Raw genomic sequence first — 23,813 nt, 5'->3', positions numbered from 1 at the left:
AAATAATTAAATTAAATAAATTGAATTTGTATCTCTATATAAATCGAATTGAATAAATTCGATTTAGACAAATACGTAGTAAATTAAATTCATAAGGTTCGAATTATATGCAACTTCTGAATAATTATAATGTTATGGTTATTTTATATAAAAATTAATACAAAAAGAATTTAAATTCTGTACAATATTTTTTTGTATTTATGAGCTATTAAAAATGAACGAAAAAATATTGTATAAAATTTGAATTTTTTTTGTATGAGTTGTTGTATAAAATACTAATATCATTATAATTATTTATTTTGAAACAGAGTACAACTAAGATTTTATTAACAATTTTAAATAAAATATTTTTATAAAATTTTAAAATTTTTTATTATGAGCACTTTTTGTAATTATTATAAATAATTTTATAAAATTTAAAAATGGCTTAACCGATGTTATGAGTAAATCGTCTGACAAAAAAACTCATTACAAAATCGGTCGTATATGTGATTAATCGGTGAACCGTTAGAACTGGTTGGTTTTTTTAAAAGGTTTTCGGTTTGTTAATAACACCTCCAAACGGTGCCATCTTGACTTTAAAAAAAAAACTGAATCCCCAACGGCTTAAACCCGTAACCCATTCCCACTCCCACACTTCTCTCATCTCCTCTCTGAAATTGATGTGAAAATGAAAGGCCAAATCTATAACAGTTGAGATTCTTGATGAAAATGAAAGGCCAAATCTACATGGAACTATTCAAAATTACATGGTACATGGTCCATGTGGTCCGTACAACAAGAATTCACCTTGCATGAAGAATGGATCATGTTCAAAGTTCTATCCTAAAGAGTTTAGACAGCGAACACTCATTGATGAGGCCGAATTTTCCAAATATAGGCGTACTGATAATGGTCGAACAGTGAAGAAAAGGAAATGTGTACTAGACAATAAGTTCATTGTTTCGTATAATCTAGAATTGTTGCTCAAGTTCGGGTGCCACATAAATGTGGAATACACATGCCAAACAAGTTCTATTAAGTATATGTTTAAGTATGTACACAAGGGTAATGACCGCGTAACAGCTACTCTATACAATGCTGGTGATCCATCAGAAGCCACACAAGTTGTTGACGAAATTAGGAATTACTGCGATTGTAGGTACATTTCGGCATGTGAGGCAGTGTGGCGTCTATTTGGATACGAAATCCAAGAGAAAGAACCATTTGTGATTAGACTTCCATTCCATTTGGTGGATGAGCAACCTGTGGTTTATGGTGAAACTTCTAATGTGAATGATATCGTCGAAAGAGCAATATCTCATAAGTCCATGTTTTTGGGATGGATGGCGGCGAACATGTCATATCCCTATGCTCGAAGTCTGACTTATGTTGAGTTTCCAACCAAGTTTGTTTGGAAGGACGATTCTTCAAAGTGGTTTCCTCGAAAGAAAGGCTTCGCGATTGGAAGACTCATGTACCTACAGGTAATGACGAGTTTATATTCAATTTTGATCTTACTTATTTAATGATTTAAATTTAAAATCTTAACAGCCTATACCCCACGTCCATTTTATTCGATTTATCTACACTAGAAAATAAATATTCAAATAACTTTCAACAGTTATAATCTGTAGATTATACAATTTTTTATTTTTCTATATTTTTTAGGAAATTATTCTTATGCGGATGTGTAGCTACATAATAATTAAAATAGCATAGCTTAATCCATTTAACAACTTAAAAGTGGGATTTTAACCAAATTTTTTGCAGCAAATATTGAAGAATATTACCAACGACTTCTCTTGAATACTCAGAGAGGATGTATGAGTTTTCGAGATATAAGAACAGTAGGAGGAACAATTTATGCTATGTATAGAGATACATGCTTCGCCCTTGGACTCTTGCAAGATGACAAAGAATTCATTCATGCAATTAAGGAAGCAAGCTTATGGGCCTCAGGATCATATGTTAGGAGGTTATTTGTCATTCTATTAACATCCAACAATATCTCAAGACCAGAACATGTCTGGGATAGATGTTGGCATGAACTCTCAGATGATATTTTGTATCGACAGAGAGTTGTGATGAACATGAGGGGTGAGTTTTTATTAATTACAATGATAAAAGTTCTTTCTTATTGATCATTTTTAGTTTGATTGAATTTTTACAGTATCGTATAATATGCAGAGTTAACAATGTCAGATGATGAGATTAAGCAGTTGTGCTTAATGGATATAGACAAGATCTTACATTCCTATGGTAAAACCTTGAAAGATTATCCTCCAATGCCTTTAGCAACTGAAGTTGATAGTTCTTTGTTCATCGAAAGGGTTATTAGGGAAGAGCTAAACTTTAACAGGGATGATTTAAAGAAAAATGCCTCAGACATGTTAGCCATCGCAACACCTGAGCGGAGATATGCATTCGATAAAATTGTTACAGCTATATATTGTGATGAAGGGGGTTTTTTCTTTGTTTATGGTCATGGGGGTACTGGAAAAACATTTCTATGGAACCTTATGTCTGTTGAGATTCGCTCAAGGGGTGATATAGTGTTAAACGTTGCTTCGAGTAGTATTGCATCTTTACTTCTTCACAATAGAAGAACGGCACACTCAAGGTTCAAAATACCGCTGAATATAACTGAGGATTCTGTATGTACTCACCACGTGACCCAAAAACATCACCTCACTCTTCCAGAACTCACACTTAGACAGTTTCGCATAGAGTTTCTTCTTCTTTAGAATCTGCAACACGATCCTCAGGTGTTCCGCATGCTCTTCTTCAGTCTTGGAGTAAATCAGTATGTCGTCAATGAAGACAACAACGAATTTATCCAAAAACGGACGGAACACTCTATTCATGTAATCATGAATACTGCAGGAGCGTTCGTCAACCCAAAAGACATTACAGTGTACTCGTAATGACCATAACGAGTCCTGAAAGCGGTCTTAGGGATATCCTCACCCCTCACCCTTATCTGGTGATAACTGGATCGCAAATCGATCTTAGAGAAAACCCCAGCTCCTTGTAACTGATCCATGAGATCATCAATTCTCGGCAATGGGTACTTATTCTTTATGGTGACCTTGTTCAGCTGCCTGTAATCCACACAGAGCCGCATACTTCCATCTTTCTTCTTTACCAGTAACACTGGAGCACCCCACGGGGATACACTTGGTCGAATAAAGTTCTTACCCAACAATTCCTCTAACTGAGACTTTAGCTCGGCCATCTCTAACGGTGACATCCTATAAGGAGAACTCGAGATTGGTTCCGCCCCAGGCACCAACTCAATAGCAAACTCGACCTCTCGGTTAGGTGAAAATTCCTCAATATCATCGGGAAACACTTCCGGAAACTCACACACTACCAGAATCTGATCCAACCTCTGATCATCACCCGAAACACCAGCGGTTAACAACAGGATACCCTGACATTCGATTCCAGAACAGTTCACCATCATCGAATTCAAGTAATAATTATTCACCACGACCGGCCCTTCTGTATCTACCGGCATAAAGTATACCGACTTTCTAGAACAATCAAGCAGGACATGGTTCTCAGATAACCAGTCCAATCCCAAGATAATATCAAGACCGATCATCGGTAAGCAGATTAAATTATGGACAAAATCACGCTGCTTGAACCTAAACGAAACTTTCGGGCATCCTAGTCTAGTTACCATGGCTTTATGGGTAGCATTATACACTTTTAAGTCATAACCTAAGGTTACGATCTTCAATCCTAACTCATGGGATTTCTCAAATGCAATGAATGAATGCGATGCTCCCGAATCAAATAAAGCATTTAAAGTTTGACCAGCCATTTCACAGTTACCTCGAATGAGTGTCTCGGATCCCTCTGCACCCACAGCTGAGGTGGTGAACACCCGACCAGTCTGTTGTGCTTTCCCAGCACCTTGCTTCTGCCGCTTCGGACAACTTGCGGCTTTATGCCCTGCCTTTCCACAATTTTAGCACAAACCCCATCCGGCCTTGCATGGTACTCCCGGATGGCGACTTCCACACCTAGTACAAGCTTGATCATTCTGAGCCTGCTTCCCAAACCTTTTCCCTTGGGAGTTGTTGTTGTTGGGCCTCCTAAAGGAACCTCCCCTCTTGAAAGGCAGATCTCTAGGTGCAAAGCTCTTCCCTCGGTTTTGTGGAAATGATCCTTTGTGACTTCCTTTCTCAGCGGCTGCCCTCTTCACACACTCTTCAGCAACCCTACACTTGTTCACCAACTCGGAGAAGGTCCTAATCTCCATTGGCCCCACTGAACTAAAAATATCGCTCCAGAGTCCTCCTTCGTACTTAACACACTTCCATTCCTCATATTCCACCAGAGTCCCTTGACACATACGAGAGAATTTGAACAGCTCCTCAAACTTGTCAGTATACTCAGATACGGACATAGTACCCTGCTTCAGCTGCAACAATTCAAGCTCCTTGGCCGTCCTAGCAGAAGTCGGAAAGTACTTCTTATAGAACTCCTCTTGGAAGACATCCCAGGTGATATAATCATCACCCTGCTGCAGGAGACGTCGGATACCTTGCCACCAATGCGACGCTTCACCAGTGAGTAAATAGGTAGCAAACTCAACACGTTGTCCTTCAGGCACCACCTGCGCTTGCAGTGCTCGTTCCATAGCCTGAAACCATGTATCGGCTTCAGTCGGGCTAGTAGTTCCCTTGAACTTCGGTGGATTAACCTTCAAAAAGTTTGCCAGTGTCATCGGGCCTTGAACTCCACCTCCGTCATTACCATGGTTATTCATCTGTTGACCAAGAGCCTCAGCAGTGGCTTGCATAGCAGCAGCCATATTCTCCAACGCAGTCATAAAGTTCACCGGGTCATTAGGGTTAGTCTCCGGCGCACGAGCATTAGTACGACCTCTCCCACGACCTCTATCGCGTACACGAGACGCCATCTGGTTCCTATACACACCAAACAATCGATATTAAGTTGATCAGTCTCAATATCAGAAGTCTAGTGCTTCAAAGTCCCAAATGTATGCTCATGAACGTTTATGCCAATTATATCAAGTAGATATACTAACAGCACATAACACACACAGAGAATGCACAGAAGCATAGCAGTCCATTCCTCAGGCTCTACAGGAACGAACTGATCTGATACCATAATGTAACACCCTACCATACAGAGTCTTATGCTTAAGTCATAATTCAGAGATGGCAAGGTATTACGACCTCTAAAACAAAAATTTAGCACGTATAGTAGTATGAATAATTGATTATAACTAGGAGCCTTTGTAGAAAAAGGGGTAAACAAAAACCGTAACTCGAACGCTGATAAACCCCAATTTTGTGGTTTATCTCGTGCTTCTTTTGGGGGATTTTATCACTTTTTTCCATATTTATTCAATGAAATAGCATGGTTTTGCAATTCTCCCTTGATTTGTGCTTAAAAGTGAAAACATGCTTTTTAGGCCCTAAAATTGGTGATTTTAATTCACTTTAATCCCATTCGATGCCTTGATGTGTTTGTTGAGTGATTTCATGTTCATAAGGCAAGTATTGGATGGAAGGAATGAAGAAAAAGCATGCAAAATGGGAGAACTCATGAAGAAATGAAGGAACCGTAAAGCTGTCAAGCCGACCTCTTCACACTCAAACGACCATAACTTGAGCTACAGAGGTCCAAATGAGGTGGTTCTAGTTGCGTTAGAAAGCTAACATTCGGGGCTTTAAAATGATATAAAATTTGTCATATGTTACTTCGCGTTCAGGGGCGCGCACGCGCACTTTGCGCGCGCGCGCCGATGCTTTCCGTGGCCCACTTTTATGAAATCGCCCCCAGCGATTTTGAAGCATTTTTGGGCCCAATCCAACTCATTTTTGATGCTATTGAACCCAAAGATTAGAGGGGGAATGAACCAAGTAGTGATAATTTAGTTTGCACCATGTTTTAGGGTAGAATTCTAGAGAGAGGGGCTCTCTCCTCTCTCTAGATTTTAGGGTAGTTTTAGTTAATTCTTCTTGGATCCAAGTCACAATTCTTGTTTTGATTTAGTTTTCCTTCTTAATTTCTTGTATTACATCTTTGCTCTTTTGGTTTTACTTGCTCATTTCCTTCATTTTGTTACTTTTATGTTGATGGATCATTGTTGGATCTAAATTTTCTTTAATGCAAGTTTATGTTTCTATGTCCTTTCTATGTTCATCTTAATTGCTATTGTTGATTTCTTGTTTATGTTGGTTATGGATTTCTTTTAATTCTTGCAATTTGTGATGTTTACTTTCCTTGCATTCTAGGTGTTTGATAAAATGTTTCCTCTAGTTTTTGAGTAGTTTTCTTTGCTCTTGGCCTAGGTTAAGGGAATTGAGTGACCTTGAGTCATTGGGTCTCATTGAATTGGTGATTTGAGAACCCTGTGTGATCAATTTGAAGCTCATTGATGCTAACCCACTACTAAGCTAATTAGTAGGTAGGTTGGGACTTATGGGTTGATGTGATCAAAGCCATTTGACGTACTTCAAGCCTAGGAGTAGACATGACGTACTTAAGGTTTTTTGAGAAGTAGACTTAATGAGCTTGGCCTCTCATAATTATCAATATATGGTTTGTTGACAAGGATGGTGATCTCAATTACCTATGTCTAGCCAAGAGTTCCTTTCTCTTATTTTATTAGTTCTTATCATTTTACTTTCTTGTCATTTAATTTTTCTTGCCATTTACTTTCTTGTCAAATTCCCAATCAACCCCCCTTTGCACTTTCATAGCCAATAATTGATCATTTCATTGCAACTCCTCGTGAGACGACCCGGAGTCTTAATACTTCGGTTAATTCTTATTGGGGATTGTTAAATGTGACAACCTAGAATTTAATTTGATGCGAGAGTTATTTGTTGGTTTGGGCTATACTTGCAACGGAATTCTTATTTCTACAAGAGAAATCCCTAGACCCACAACAATTCTTTCCTATCAAATTAATGGCGACGTTGCCGGGGAGTTGCAATGGTGTTATTTTATTGGTTATTGTAAATATTGTGAATAGCTTTATTTTTGGTTTGTTTGTTAATTTTTGCTAGTTGTAGGATTTCGTTTCCTTTATTTCTTGTTAGTTTTTGTTTTTATTTTCTCTTTCACCATGAATTCTCATCACTTTGGCTATGAGTTTGGTTCAAACTATGTTGTAGAAAATGAAAGCTTCAATGAGGATGTGCATCAAGAATTTGGAAATCAAAGGTGGGAGGAGCCCCAAGCTTATGAACAACCTTCATGGCAACAACCTCCTCCAGATTCTTATGGGTATAATCCTAATCCTAATGCATACCAATCTAGTGTATGTGATGACCCTTATTGTGATTGTCAACCACAACCATCACATGCATATGACCCTTTCCCTCAACATAGCCCTCAACAACCATACTCACAAGCCCCTTCTTACCAACCATCTTTATATGACCGTAATTCATACCCACCACACCAACAATCATATGAACCATATGAGCCACACATAGAGCCACCACCATTCCAACATCAACATTTTCAAGAGCCACCCCCTCCATATTATTACCAAGATGAACCACCTCCAATGTATGAAAATTTCCAACCACAAGATGAATACCACTTTCCACCACAACCTCCCATGGAAGAATATTCATGTCCTTCAATCCAAGAGTCATATGATCCTACTCATGATATCCAAGAAGAACAAGAGTCAAGGGATCGTTTCAAGGAGACATTGGATCAATTTCAAGCAACCATGGAGTGTTTCGTGCAACAAATGGAAAGAATGGGAAATATTGAACCACCACAACCTTACCAAGAAGAACCACCTTCCAACTACAATACCCTTCCCTCAAACAATGAACCCTCTCTTCCACCATCACCTCCCGATGAAGCCCTCATGCTAGAATTGAGAGATCTTGAATCTCATCTCTTAAGGCGACACGAGGAGGATGAAAAGAAATTTGAGGAGTTAAGAGCAAAAACGGCTATCATAGTAGAAGCCATTAGCAACATAGTCTCATCCCGCCTAAGCCTATGCGATCAAGGCACTTCCATTGTGGAATGTGGAGAAGCAACCAAGGAGCTTAGCGAGGGAGTGAACTTGAAGCTCCAAGATGAAGAAGAGGAGTTAAAGCAAGACATGCAACAAGAGGAGGAGGTAGGGATTATTGAACAAGAGGAAGGAGTGGTTGAAGACTTAGGAGATGCGGAACCACCTTGGGAGTCTAGGATTGAAGAAAACCCCTCCAAGATGATTGAATTTGATGCTAAGGAGGAATGTGCACAACCTCCAAGGCATATCTCTTGTGAAGAATTGGATGGGATAGAGCAGGAATTGAGTCCCCTTGGTGATGAAGATCAAGCACCAAGTCTTAGTGGTGAAGACTCCTTTGAACATGAAGAACCTTCCCCCATTGGATTTGATAGCAATGTGGAGGTAAATCTCTCTCACTCTCCCATTTTTTATTTGAGTAAGGGAAAAGGTTTAGATAAAATTATTGAACAAAGGATTGAAATTGAGAGATCTTGTGAAGAGGTGGAAGTCCTTAGAAAAAGGAGGATGGGAATTGAATACGCCTTGTCAAGACCCTTGGAATCACCTTTGCCTAGGTTGCCATCTACACCTTCATTTGAGTGGGTAAAACCCCTTTCTATTATCTTTACTATCCCACTTGAATATGGTTTGCTTGAAATGGATGGCCAACTTAGGATGCTTTGTGGGATGAAGCGTAAAAGAAAGATGTTTCGTGGTTGGCATTGCAAATCAAGGCTCATTATGGTTGATGCATCAAACATGAGATATAAAGGTTGGAGTAGTGCTCATCTAGATGGGTCTAGAAAGATTGTTGGTCACTTTATAGAGAATTCACCTTGCTCACCACCCGGATGGGCTAATAATGAGAGTCAACTTCAAGACGGGTGTGAAAACAAAGTGTGGGATCCCGGATCACACAAGGAAGACCAACTTTGGGAGCCTATGGTTTGTGAAGAACTCCATCAAAGCTTGGAGTTATTAACTTTGAATGATGAAGCACAATGGAAGTCCAAGCATTGGTGGATGTTCAAGGATGGATTCAAGCACAAGCCACCTTGATAGGAGCTCCCCATAAGTCCAACTTAAGGACAATAAACAAAAGTGCTAGGTGGGAGACAACCCACCATGGTAAACTCTTTCCCTTTTCCTCTTTGTAAATATTGGTAATTTAGATTTAATTTCATGTTTTGAATTGATTTGTTAAGTTTATTTGGGAGTCTAGTAGGTTAAATAAGGTTCTATGATGTTGTCGTAGCTGTTTGGAGGTTTGGAATGCTTGGTTTAGTGCAAAAACATAGAAAACAATTTTTGAAAAACAGAGCACCAACCCGCGCGTGCGCGCACCTGGCGCATATGCGCGCCTCAAGCATTTTTGACCATCCACGCGGATGCGCCATGTACGCGTACGCGTGGATTGAACTTTTCCACCCCTCCATACATTTTCCCGAGAGTTGTGCTTGGAGTGTGCCAACTTTGTGCCCAAAGGCACGCGCACGCGTACCTTGCGCGGACGCGCCACTCTCAAAATAACCCACCGACGCGCAGGCGTGCTGTACGCGTTCGCGTCGCTTCCATTTCATCCATCCACGCTTACGCGCACATGACGCGCACGCGTGAATTGCCCTATTTCACTTACCTTCTTTTCTTCTCCTCTTTCCATTTCTTTCCTTCTTCTCTCTTCTCTTCTTTTCTTTCCACCCTTCAAACATCATCCAACACTACCAAACATCATGTAACACCATTTTTTCTAGTTAGTTAGCTAGTTTAATTTTTGTTTTCCATTATAAGTGTTGGATTACTAATCTTGCTTACTATTTACTGCTGCTTATTACTGATAGGATGTTAGTTTAACATCATTATGTTATTGCCATTGTTGGATTCCTTTGTTGAGGTTACAATTTATTACTTGGTTTTGAATTTTCATGTTGAACATTTGTGAGAACCAAGTGAATGTTACATTGCCTTTAAACTTCTTAACTCTTTTGAATTGCATGTTTTGGCCACCATGCATTCATCATCTATTGTTAGGCAATTGTACATTATCAATGCATTTTTTTTAGGATGCTTGTTCTAATTGATCATCACCTATTTCATGCATTGATTGTAGAATTGTGAAATTGGATCGAAAGCTTACCTAGCGACATATTTTTGAGCTTTCTAAGCTTTGTGGACCATGCTTGCTATGTGATTGATTTCCACTTCTATCTCCTTTTTCCTAAGTTCCATAGCATCCATGTGTTTCACCTCTATGTCACTTAGGTGTTGCAACAACTTCAATAGGTGTCATTGATTGTGGTGTAAGTTTCATATACCATTTTGTTCACCAAGTCTACTCACACATTAATCAATGTCCATGCATTATCCAATTTCACAATTGCTTGATTTTTGCTTGAAAGCTTTTATGCTTCTTCACTACTTGTTGGGTTGTTTTAGACTACAAGTCTTTTAAAGTATCTCAAGCACACTAGAATGAGTGAAGTGCATGCTTTCTTTTGTATAATTGTGACATGATTTTTAAATACTAGGGTGTGAGCTCTAAACCGCATGCAAGTTAGGACCCACACACTTATTTTTCATTATTGTCACACCAATTCACTCACCCAATTCTAGTGATTTACCTCATTCCAACAATTCACGCTTCCTTGCTTTTGTATTTTCTCATCTTACGGTGTTTATTTTGTTTTTTCATGATCGATGCACTATAAGCAAAAATGGAAGTGGAAGGAAGAACACGCAGCAACCAGTTGACCTACCAGCTGAAGGTAGCAACTCGGAAAGTCGTCGTACCCCCTTGTTCATCTTTGGATGCACCGAGGACGGTGCAAACTTTTAAGTGTGGGGAGGTCGTCCGACCGCTCGGCATTTTTGGGTGACAAGTTTCTAATCCCAACACTTTTGCATTTCATTTTAGGATTCTTAGTTGCATTTTCTTATTTCGCATATGTATATATTAAGCTTAGTCAAAATCATGATATTTTCCAAGAATTTTATCTATAGGGCACCCCAATTGATTGAAAAAAAAAATTTTTTTTAGAACTTGCTTGAATTATATACTTTGTGGAACATGATTTTTGAGCTAAGAACACAAGCATGTGAGATTTGAGCCTAATTTTGTGGTTACATCATACATAACCACTTACTTTCATTCTTGTATGCATTATTCTCTTCCTATGATTGTAATCTTTGATTTGTTTGATTCTCTATGTCCATTATTTTGTGTATACATTCATTTATATGATTGAGGCCATTGTTCGAATAGCTCACTTACCCAAATAAGCCTACCTTTTATCTTCCATTGATAACCAATTTGAGCCTATGCTTAACCCATTTGTTCTTAATTGTAGCACATTACAAGCCTAAGTAAAAAATAATAAATGTCCTTAATTTGGATCTTTGATTAGCTTAGGCTAGTGAGAGTGTTCATTATTTGATTTTGGGAGAGTTGGGAACATTGGGTAGAGATAAAAGTGTGTTTACATTTTTGTTGAAAAATTATGGGAATTGGGTACATACTCATGTATTAATTATGTGTAAACCATATGCATTGATGTTCTTGTATACATTTTAGTTTGAAAAAAAAATGAGAAAAAAAAATATATATATATATATATATATATATATATATATATATATATATAAATAAAGAAAAAGAAAATATATAGAAAAGAAAAAAAAAGAAAAGCAATAAAAAGGGGACAAAAATGCCCCAAAGTCAAGGTTCAATAAAAGTCAATGCATGTGTGTGGTAATCAAAAGAGAATGCATGAGTGTGTGAAAAAGTGAAGAATTGGTAGTTACTAGTTAGGTTTGTTTAGAATTATATAGGTTGTCATAGGTTAGCTGGGAAGTTTAAGTTAATCAAAGATTCAAATTTCAAGCTCACTTGACCATATGCATCCTACCTTGACCCTAGCCCCATTACAACCTATGGGAAAGCCCTCATGATATTTGTATGCATGCATAAAGTAATTGTTGATTGTTAGATGAAAAACAAATCTTGGAAAGCATGATTAGGGGAGAATTGAGTGAATCAACCCTATACACTTGAGTTACTAGAGCGGATACACATCCGGTGAGGGTTCGATCGCTCAATTACATGTTTCCACCCATGATCATCTTTTCTTGCAAGTTTGTAAAATCTTTCAATAATTCAATTCAATTGTGGATTGAGTGATTGCTATTGCCTTAGCCCTTGTGCTTGCATATGTATTCTTGGAAATTGATTTATTTTGACTAAGTGGATGCATTCATGTAGATAGATTGCATATAGATAGGTTGCATTTAGTTAAGTTTGCATTGAATAAATGTTCACACCCTTTTCTTGTCCTTCTTTATTCTTAGCATGAGGACATGCTTGGTTTAAGTGTGGGGAGATTTGATAAACCCCAATTTTGTGGTTTATCTCGTGCTTCTTTTGGGGGATTTTATCACTTTTTTCCACATTTATTCAATGAAATAGCATGGTTTTGCAATTCTCCCTTGATTTGTGCTTAAAAGTGAAAACATGCTTTTTAGGCCCTAAAATTGGTGATTTTAATTCACTTTAATCCCATTCGATGCCTTGATGTGTTTGTTGAGTGATTTCATGTTCATAAGGCAAGTATTGGATGGAAGGAATGAAGAAAAAGCATGCAAAATGGGAGAACTCATGAAGAAATGAAGGAACCGTAAAGCTGTCAAGCCGAACTCTTCGCACTCAAACGACCATAACTTGAGCTACAGAGATCCAAATGAGGCGGTTTTAGTTGTGTTGGAAAGCTAACATCCGGTGCTTCAAAATGATATAAAATTTGCCATATGTTACTTCGCGTTCAGGGGCACGCACGCGCACTTTGCGCGCGCGCGCTGATGCTGTCCGTGGCCCACTTTTATGAAATTGCCCCCAGCGATTTTGAAGCATTTTTGGGCCCAATCCAACTCATTTATGATGCTATTGAACCCAAGGATTGGAGGGGGAATGAACCAAGTAGTGATAGTTTAGTTTGCACCATGTTTTAGGGTAGAATTCTAGAGAGAGAGGCTCTCTCCTCTCTCTAGATTTTAGGGTAGTTTAGTTAATTCTTCTTGGATCCAAGTCACAATTCTTGTTTTGATTTAGTTTTCCTTCTTAATTTCTTGTATTACATCTTTGCTCTTTTGGTTTTACTTGCTCATTTCCATCATTTTGTTACTTTTATGTTGATGGATTATTGTTGGATCTAAATTTTCTTTAATGCAACTTTATGTTTCTATGTCCTTTCTATGTTCATCTTAATTGCTATTGTTGATTTCTTGTTTATGTTGGTTATGGATTTCTTTTAATTCTTGCAATTTGTGATGTTTACTTTCCTTGCACTCTAGGTGTTTGATAAAATGTTTCCTCTAGTTTTTGAGTAGTTTTCTTTGCTCTTGGCCTAGGTTAAGGGAATTGAGTGACCTTGAGTCATTGGGTCTCATTGAATTGGTGATTTGAGAACCCTGTGTGATCAATTTGAAGCTCATTGACGCTAACCCATTACTAAGCTAATTAGTAGGTAGGTTGGGACTTATGGGTTGATGTGATCAAAGCCCTTTGACGTACTTCAAGCCTAGGAGTAGACATGACGTACTTAAGGTTTTTTGAGAAGTAGACTTAATGAGCTTGGCCTCTCATAATTATCAATATATGGTTTGTTGACAAGGATGGTGATCTCAATTACCTATGTCTAGCCAAGAGTTCCTTTCTCTTATTTTATTAGTTCTTATCATTTTACTTTCTTGTCATTTAATTTTTCTTGCCATTTACTTTCTTGTCAAATTCCCAATCAACCCCCCTTTGCACTTTCATAGCCAATAATTGATCATTTCATTGCAACTCCTCGTGAGACGACCCGGAGTCTTAATACTTCGGTTAATTCTTATTGGGGATTGTTAAATGTGACAACCTAGAATTTAATTTGATGCGAGAGTTGTTTGTTGGTTTGGGCTATACTTGCAACGGAATTCTTATTTCTACAAGAGAAATCCCTAGACCCACAACAATTCTTTCCTATCAAACGCGCAACACTCCGATCGATAAACGTGACGAACCGGGATAAGCTATCGCGAGATTATATACACAAAAGGATGTCAAAAACAGGAATATCAAGACTCAAAATCCGGCTGCAAAGAGAACCGGTCCGAGCATAGCAATATATACATATAATAAAATAAGGAAAACCCCAAAGGAAACCCAAAGGGACATAAATATAGAACCCTATTCTCCAAAATCCCCTCTAGAAGGAGTCATCACAGTTTGTATTATTTAATGGAGATAAAAGTATCTAAGCAAAACATATAAACCCAAAACAGAGTCCCGAGAACAAAGGATCTTCGCTAATCCAGAAGTCTCCAGCATGCCTCAGCGAGAAACCTCACGTCCTGCATCTGAAAATCACAAAATCCGCATGGGTGAGAACCAGAGGTCCCCAGCATGGTAACAGCTTCCACATATATAATACATAATAATAGAGGAAAGCCGAAGGCAATGCTAGAACTTCCTCCAGATAATATCAAAGCTTATAAACAAGCTAAACCATAAGTGGCAACTGACTAAAGATCCTTCAGTCTAACTAATACTTCCCTTTCCAATTCCTTCAGACCTCCCAACCACCAGCAGGAGTATAATATAGCAAACATAGTTATATCAGACAAGAGATTTACAATTAGGAACAGATAAGGCATTTAGACAATTAGCAAGTAATATGCAATCAAATAGGCAATCTCAAACAATTCATATAGTATGCATATGATGAATGCCTGTCCCTAGTGGCTGATGATATCATCTGTCGGTTATAGAGCCAACCCGACAAGTCCTGGTAGCTAACCATTGGACTGTCCCTCTGTCGCGCATCCCCAACTCGAGTTATACTCATCATAAACTTGATCATAATCATGATCCATATCCATCACCCTCACTGGTGAATATATACGGGGGCGAGCTCATCCGGGACTTTCACAGTGCCCGGCCATACTTACGACATAGGGTCAACAGAGTATCAAGTCTCAACCTGGAGGACGTGGTGGCTAGCCACTGCTACTACCCAGGGAAACTCGTATCTCAGATAGTGGAAGTGCAACATTCACAATTCATTCAACAGCATATATGCATTTATACTTAACCATAATCATGGTTCCGCCGTAACACGGCAATAATCTAGCCATCCGGCTCACGGTTAAATCCATAACCAGCCAATTCATTAACAATTACGGCCCTTCGGCCCATGGCATAACAAGCACTTCCACCGCCATTCTCCGCATCTCACATAATCATCTTTGATCCTTATTGATCATTCATTTTTCCCTTGCTTCACTCGCAAGTTACCACATTCACTAGCCCTTTTCCTCATGCTAGGCATATCATAATGATTTAAGATATAAGTGGCGAGATCGGAGGCTTAGAAGTATGAAATTTGGCTTTTAAAACTCAAAAATCAACTTTGGGATGAAAACAGGGCCACACGTACGCGCACTCCACGCGCACGCGCGGATGGCCAAAAACTCATCGACGCGCAAGCGTCATACGCACGAACGCGCGGGTTGAAAAATATCCAAACGGCGCGCAAGCGTCAGCCACGCGTACGCGTGGGTGCTCTTGCGCCCCAGGCACAAAACTGGCACAATTCTGGCACAACTCTCTGGAAAATAGCTGGGCATATGGCGCAACGCATCGACGCGCCCGTGCACACCACGCGCACGCGTGGATGGTGCTTCCTGGAAGAATGGCGCGCACGCGCCAACTGCGCCTACGCGCGGAGGGTTATTCTGCTAAAAATTTTCTAAGTTAAAAGCTGCAGAATTCACAGATTCAACCCCCAATCTTCCGACGGTCATAACTCTCTCATTTTAAATCATTTTTCACCCGTTCTTCGAACGGCATGGACATCCCGGATCCAATTTCATTTCTAAACAGATTTGGCACAAATCAGAGATCCGTAGTCCAAGTTATATCCCGTCAAAGTATGCCCAAAAACCATGTTTTCATACAAAACCACAAAGTGCCATTTTCAAAACAAGCCACTTTCAACTCTTTTCAAAATCAATCAAAACATGCCAATTTCAACCCTTTTCTTTGAAATCATTCAAAATGTACCAAAATCAACAACAAGCCATCCTCAACTCACACATTGACACTTTACCAAAATTCCCAAAATCACCATCCAACCATTTTAACACTTCTCAATCAAATGGCTAAAAGACAAAAACAATATCATGTCATACATCATTCCTCATCCCAATTTCCAATAATACCATTCCCAATCAACCATCATTATACAATATCATCATCATACTCACCATCAACATGGTACCTCCCACCAATTCAACCTCAATCATTCATCAAGCATATATCACAACATGCATTTTCTCATATATCACACAATCAAGGCATCAATATTCATAATCACATATATGATCACATCATATATCTCAACCATTCAACAACATCATCAATTCAATGCCTATCTTAGGGCCTCTAGCCTAAGTATTTCCTACCACATTATATATTAGATACGGAAAATCGAAACCATACCTTAGCCGATTTCCCACGCTCAACCGGAGCACTTCCAAACCACTTGTCCACAAGCTCTCAAGGTCTCAATACCTCCAAGAACAGATTTTATCACACAAAATCCTCTTCCAAGCTTTCCAAAATCACCAATCAAGCTCCAATATTCACATATACACAACCTAAGCCACAATCATCATACCCATACACAACATCTCAATACCCAAACATCATAGAACAACAAATTACACTAGGGTTGAGAATCTTACCACACCCAAGGTCCAAGGAGACAAGATTAACCTTCTCCTTCGAGAGTTGGGTCATATAACATCAAAGAGCCCAAAATCTCAACATTTCATCCATGAAACTCGAAAACAAGGGCTGGAATTTCGAAGAGCAAAACGTGGCTTACCTCAAGATTGATTGTATGGGTTTTGTAGAGCTCTCCGCGGTGAACGCGTGGCCGCAAACGGTGCGGCGATCGGAGCTCTAGATCAAAAGTTATGGTGGTTTGAAGATCAACTAAGGGAGAGAACTTGAGAGAGTGTTCTTCCTCCCTCCATACCAATTTCAACGTGTTTGAGTGCTAAGTGAGGAGAGAGAGAGTGCTGAAAACTAGGGTTTTGGTTTAGTTTAGTTGGGCCAAGGGCCCATTTTGGATTCGGTTGGACCGGTTTGGCCCGTTCGGTCCAATCTTGGTCCGATTTCTATAAAATTGGTACCGAAATTCTCGTATCAATCTCCTCTATCATATTAAGCCATAAAAATAACATTTTTGGCTTTCTAGAATAAATTCTCATTTATGGGTTAATTAGCCATTAATTAACCGGGTCTTACAGCCTAAGTGCTACTATGAATAATAGAACTGTTGTGTATTTGTCTAACAATCATTATTTTTCATATTTTAATTTTTTGTTGATGTTTTGATAGACAAGTTCTAGTATCTGTTATATCATAATATTTTTTTATTAGAGTAAAGTCAAAATTAATATTGTAATGGGAATAACTAAGCATTATTCTTAACAATGAATAAATTCGTCCGTGCTTCATACAAATGAGTATAAAAATATAACACGCCAAGAAGTTGGATTTTGGTGCAAAACTAAAAATTTTTCCGTATCCGGGAGTTGAACCCGAAAATTCTCATCATTGAAATCGCCTAAGTGCTACTACGGATAGTGGAATTATTGTGCATTTGCCTAACAATTATTATTTTTAATATTTTAATTTGTTGTTGATGTTTTGATAGACAAGTTCTAGTATCTGTTATATCATGATTTTTTTTATTAGAGGAAAGTCAAAATTAATATTGTAATGGGAATAACTAAGCATTATTGTTAACAATGAATAAATTCGTCCGTGCTCCATAAATATGAGTATAAAAATTTAACACGCCAAGAAGTTGGATTTTGGTGCGAAACTAAAAATTTTTTTGTAGCAGAGAGTTGAACCCAGAAATTCTCATCATTGAGTTCGCCTAAGTGCTACTACGGATAGTGGAATTGTTGAATTTTTGTCTAACAATTATTATTTTTAATATTTTAATTTTTTGTTGATCTTTTGATAGACAAGTTCTAGTATCTGTTATATCATGATATTTTTTTATTAGAGTAAAGTCAAAATTAATATTGTAATGGGAATAACTAAGCATTATTGTTAACAATGAATAAATTCGTCCGTGCTCCATACAAATGAGTATAAAAATTTAACACGCCAAGAAGTTGGATTTTGTTGCGAAACTAAAAATTTTTCCGTAGCCGAGAGTTGAACCCTGAAATTCTCATCATTGAATTCGCCTAAGTGCTACTACGGATAGTGGAATTGTTGAATTTTTGTCTAACAATTATTATTTTTAATATTTTAATTTTTTGTTGATCTTTTTATAGACAAGTTCTTGTATCTGTTATATCATGATATTTTTTTATTAGAGTAAAGTCAAAATTAATATTGTAATGGGAATAACTAAGAATTATTGTTAACAAAGAATAAATTCGTCCGTGCTTCATACAAATGAGTATAAAAACATCACATGCCAAGAAGTTGGATTTCGGTGCGAAACTAAAAATTTTTCCGTAGACGGGAGTTGAACCCGAAACTCTCATCATTGAAATCGCCTAAGTGCTACTACGAATGGTGGAACTATTGTGCATTTTCCTAACAATTATTATTTTTAATATTTTAATTTTTTGTTGATGTTTTGATAGACAAGTTCTCGTATCTGTTATATCATGATATTTTTTTAATAGAGTAAAGTCAAAATTAATATTGTAATGGGAATAACTAAGCATTATAGTTAACAACGAATAAATTCGTCCGTGCTTCATACAAATGAGAATAAAAATATAACACGCCAAGAAGTTGGATTTTGGTGCGAAAGTAAAAATTTTTCCGTATCCGGGGGTGGAACCCGAAAATTCTCATCATTGAAATCGCCTAAGTGCTACTACGGAAGGTGGAATTATTGCGCATTTGCCTAACAATTATTATTTTTAATATTTTAATTTTTTGTTGATGTTTTGATAGACAAGTTCTAGTATATGTTATATCATGATTTTTTTTATTAGAGTAAAGTCAAAATTAATATTGTAATGGGAATAACTAGGCATTATTGTTAACATTGAATAAATTCGTCCGTGCTTCATACAAATGAGTATAAAAATATAACACGCCAAGAAATTGGATTTTGGTGCGAAACTAAAAATTTTTCCGTAGCCGGGAGTTGAACCCAGAAATTCTCATCATTGAATTCGCCTAAGTGCTACTACAGATAGTGGAATTATTGAGTATTTGTCTAACAATTATTATTTTTAATATTTTAATTTTTTGTTGATGTTTTGATAGACAAGTTCTAGTATCTGTTATATCATGATATTTTTTTACTAGAGTAAAGTCAAAATTAATATTGTAATGGGAATAACTAAGCATTATTGTTAACAATGAATAAATTTGTTCGTGCTTCATACAAATGAGTATAAAAATATAACACGCCAAGAAGTTGGATTTTGGTGTGAAACTAAAAATTTTTCTGTATCCGGGTGTTGAACCCGAAAATTCTGATCATTGAAATCGCCTAAGTACTACTACGGATAGTGGAATTATTGTGCATTTGCCTTACAATTATTATTTTTAATATTTTAATTTTTTGTTGATGTTTTGATAGATAAGTTCTAGTATCTGTTATATCATGATTTTTTTTTGTTAGAGTAAAGTCAAAATTAATATTGTAATGGGAATAACTAAGCATTATTGTTAACAATGAATAAATTCGTCCGTGCTCCATACAAATGAGTATAAAAATTTAACACGCCAAGAAGTTGGATTTTGTTGCGAAACTAAAAATTTTTCCGTAGCCGAGAGTTGAACCCTGAAATTCTCATCATTGAATTCGCCTAAGTGCTACTACGGATAGTGGAATTGTTGAATTTTTGTCTAACAATTATTATTTTTAATATTTTAATTTTTTGTTGATCTTTTTATAGACAAGTTCTTGTATCTGTTATATCATGATATTTTTTTATTAGAGTAAAGTCAAAATTAATATTGTAATGGGAATAACTAAGAATTATTGTTAACAAAGAATAAATTCGTCCGTGCTTCATACAAATGAGTATAAAAACATCACATGCCAAGAAGTTGGATTTCGGTGCGAAACTAAAAATTTTTCCGTAGCCGGGAGTTGAACCCGAAACTCTCATCATTGAAATCGCCTAAGTGCTACTACGGATGGTGGAACTATTGTGCATTTTCCTAACAATTATTATTTTTAATATTTTAATTTTTTGTTGATGTTTTGATAGACAAGTTCTCGTATCTGTTATATCATGATATTTTTTTATTAGAGTAAAGTCAAAATTAATATTGTAATGGGAATAACAAAGCATTATTGTTAACAATGAATAAATTCGTTCGTGCTTCATATAAATGAGTATAAAAATATAACACGCCAAGAAGTTGGATTTTGGTGCGAAACTAAAAATTTTTCCGTATCCCAGGGTTGAACCTGGAAATTCTCATCGTTGAAATCGCCTAAGTGATACTACGAATAGTGGAATTATTGTGCATTTGCCTAACAATTTTTATTGTTAATATTTTAATTTTTTGTTGATGTTTTGATAGACAAGTTCCAGTATCTATTATAACATAATTTTTTTTATTAGAGTAAAGTCAAAATTAATATTGTAATGGGAATAAGTAAGCATTATTGTTAACAATGAATAAATTCGTCCGTGCTTCATACAAATGAGTATAAAAATATAACACGCCAAGAAGTTGGATTTTGGTGCGAAACTAAAAATTTTTCCGTAGCCGGGAGTTGAACCCGGAAATTCTCATCATTGAATTCGCCTAAGTGCTACTACGGATAGTGGAATTATTGTGTATTTGTCTAACAATTATTATTATTAATATTTTAATATTTTGTTGATGTTTTGATAGACAAGTTCTAGTATATGTTATATCATGATTTTTTTTATTAGAGTAAGGTCAAAATTAATATTGTAATGAGAATAACTAAGCATTATTGTTAACAATGAATAAATTCGTACGTGCTTCATACAAATGAGTATAAAAATATAACACGCCAAGCAATTGGATTTTGGTGCGAAACTAAAAATTTTTCCGTAGCCGGGAGTTGAATCCGGAAATTCTCATCATTGAATTTACCTAAGTGCTACTATGAATAGTAGAATTATTGTGTATTTCTCTAACAATCCTTATTTTTCATATTTTAATTTTTTGTTGATGTTTTGATAGACAAGTTCTAGTATCTGTTATATCATGACATTTTTTTTTTAGAGTAAAGTCAAAATTAATATTGTAATGGGAATAAGTAAGCATTGTTGTTAACAATGAATAAATTCGTCCGTGCTTCATACAAATGAGTATAAAAATATAACACACCAAGAAGTTGGATTTTGGTGCAAAACTAAAAATTTTTCCGTAGCCGGGAGTTAAACCCGGAAATTCTCATCATTGAATTCGCCTAAGTGCTACTACGGATAGTAGAATTATTGTGTATTTGTCTAACAATTATTATTATTAATATTTTAATTTTTTGTTGATGTTTTGATAGACAAGTTCTAGTATATGTTATATCATGATTTTTTTTATTAGAGTAAAGTCAAAATTAATATTGTAATGGGAATAACTAAGCATTATTGTTAACAATGAATAAATTCGTACGTGCTTCATACAAATGAGTATAAAAATATAACACGCCAAGAAACTGGATTTTGGTGCGAAACTAAAAATTTTTCCGTAGCCGGGAGTTGAACACGGAAATTCTCATCATTGAATTCGCCTAAGTGCTACTACGAATAGTGGAATTATTGTGTATTTGTCTAACAATTATTATTTTTAATATTTTAATTTTTTGTTGATGTTTTGAAAGACAAGTTCTAGTATCTGTTATATCATGATATTTTTTTATTAGAGTAAAGTCAAAATTAATATTGTAATGGGAATAACTAAGCATTATTGTTAACAATGAATAAATTCGTTCGTGCTTCATATAAATGAGTATAAAAATATAACACGCCAAGATGTTGGATTTTGGTGCGAAACTAAAAATTTTTCCGTATCCCAGGGTTGAACCCGGAAATTCTCATCATTGAAATCGCCTAAGTGATACTACGAATAGTGGAATTATTGTGCATTTGCCTAACAATTTTTATTGTTAATATTTTAATTTTTTCTTGATGTTTTGATAGACAAGTTCCAGTATCTATTATAACATAATTTTTTTTATTAGAGTAAAGTCAAAATTAATATTGTAATGGGAATAAGTAAGCATTATTGTTAACAATGAATAAATTCGTCCGTGCTTCATACAAATGAGTATAAAAATATAAGACGCCAAGAAGTTGGATTTTGCTGCGAAACTAAAAATTTTTCCGTAGCCGGGAGTTGAACCCGGAAATTCTCATCATTGAATTCACCTAAGTGCTACTAAGGATAGTGGAATTATTGTGTATTTGTCTAACAATTATTATTATTAATATTTTAATATTTTGTTGATGTTTTGATAGACAAGTTCTAGTATCTGTTATATCATGACATTTTTTTTTTAGAGTAAAGTCGAAATTAATATTGTAATGGGAATAAGTAAGCATTGTTGTTAACAATGAATAAATTCGTCCGTGCTTCATACAAATGAGTATAAAAATATAACACACCAAGAAGTTGGATTTTGGTGCAAAACTAAAAATTTTTCCGTAGCCGGGAGTTAAGCCCGGAAATTCTCATCATTGAATTCGTCTAAGTGCTACTACGGATAGTAGAATTATTGTGTATTTGTCTAACAATTATTATTATTAATATTTTAATTTTTTGTTGATGTTTTGAAAGACAAGTTCTAGTATCTGTTATATCATGATATTTTTTTATTAGAGTAAAGTCAAAATTAATATTGTAATGGAAATAACTAAGCGTTATTGTTAACAATGAATAAATTCGTACGTGCTTCATACAAATGAGTATAAAAATATAACACGCCAAGAAACTGGATTTTGGTGCGAAACTAAAAATTTTTCCGTAGCCGGGAGTTGAACCCGGAAATTCTCATCATTGAATTCGCCTAAGTGCTACTACGGATAGTGGAATTATTGTGTATTTGTCTAACAATTATTATTTTTAATATTTTAATTTTTTGTTGATGTTTTGAAAGACAAGTTCTAGTATCTGTTATATCATGATATTTTTTTATTAGAGTAAAGTCAAAATTAATATTGTAATGGAAATAACTAAGCGTTATTGTTAACAATGAATAAATTTGTCCGTGCTTCATACAAATGAGTATAAAAACCTATCACACCAAGAAGTTGGATTTCGGTGCAAAACTAAAAATTTTTCCATAGCCGGGAGTTGAACCCGGAAATTCTCATCATTGAAATCGCATAAGAGCTACTACGGATGGTGGAATTATCGTGCATTTGGCTAACAATTATTATTTTTAATATTTTAATTTTTTGTTGATGTTTTGATAGACAAGTTCTAGTATCTGTTAAATCATGATATTTTTTTATTAGAGTAAAGTCAAAATTAATATTGTAATGGGAATAACAAACCATTATTGTTAACAATGAATAAATTCGTTTGTGCTTCATACAAATGAGTATAAAAATATAACACGCCAAGAAGTTGGATTTTGGTGCGAAACTAAAAATTTTTCCGTAGCCAGGAATAGAACCCGGAAATTCTCATCATTGAATTCACCTAAGTGCTACTATGAATAGTAGAATTATTGTGTATTTCTCTAACAATAATCATTTTTCATATTTTAATTTTTTGTTGTTGTTTTGATAGACAAGTTCTAGT

The 23,813-nt window shown here is 36.1% G+C and overlaps 1 protein-coding gene across 1 annotated transcript in view; it reads left to right on the top strand.

The window, feature by feature from the left end:
* Positions 1–749: 749 nt before the first annotated feature.
* Positions 750–23,813, top strand: part of LOC112729924 (uncharacterized) — a 32,233-nt gene continuing 9,169 nt past the window's right edge. The window contains exons 1-3 of the mRNA XM_025780057.1: positions 750–1,466; positions 1,797–2,079; positions 2,170–2,636. Coding sequence (XP_025635842.1) covers positions 750–1,466; positions 1,797–2,079; positions 2,170–2,636 — 1,467 coding nt within the window. The remainder of the gene's footprint in view (positions 1,467–1,796; positions 2,080–2,169; positions 2,637–23,813) is intronic.

Source organism: Arachis hypogaea, chromosome 12, assembly GCF_003086295.3.
Source record: "Arachis hypogaea cultivar Tifrunner chromosome 12, arahy.Tifrunner.gnm2.J5K5, whole genome shotgun sequence".
NCBI lineage: Eukaryota > Viridiplantae > Streptophyta > Magnoliopsida > Fabales > Fabaceae > Arachis > Arachis hypogaea.
The sequence above is the reverse complement of the archived record's forward strand: the minus strand, read 5'-3'. Positions and strand labels throughout refer to the sequence as shown.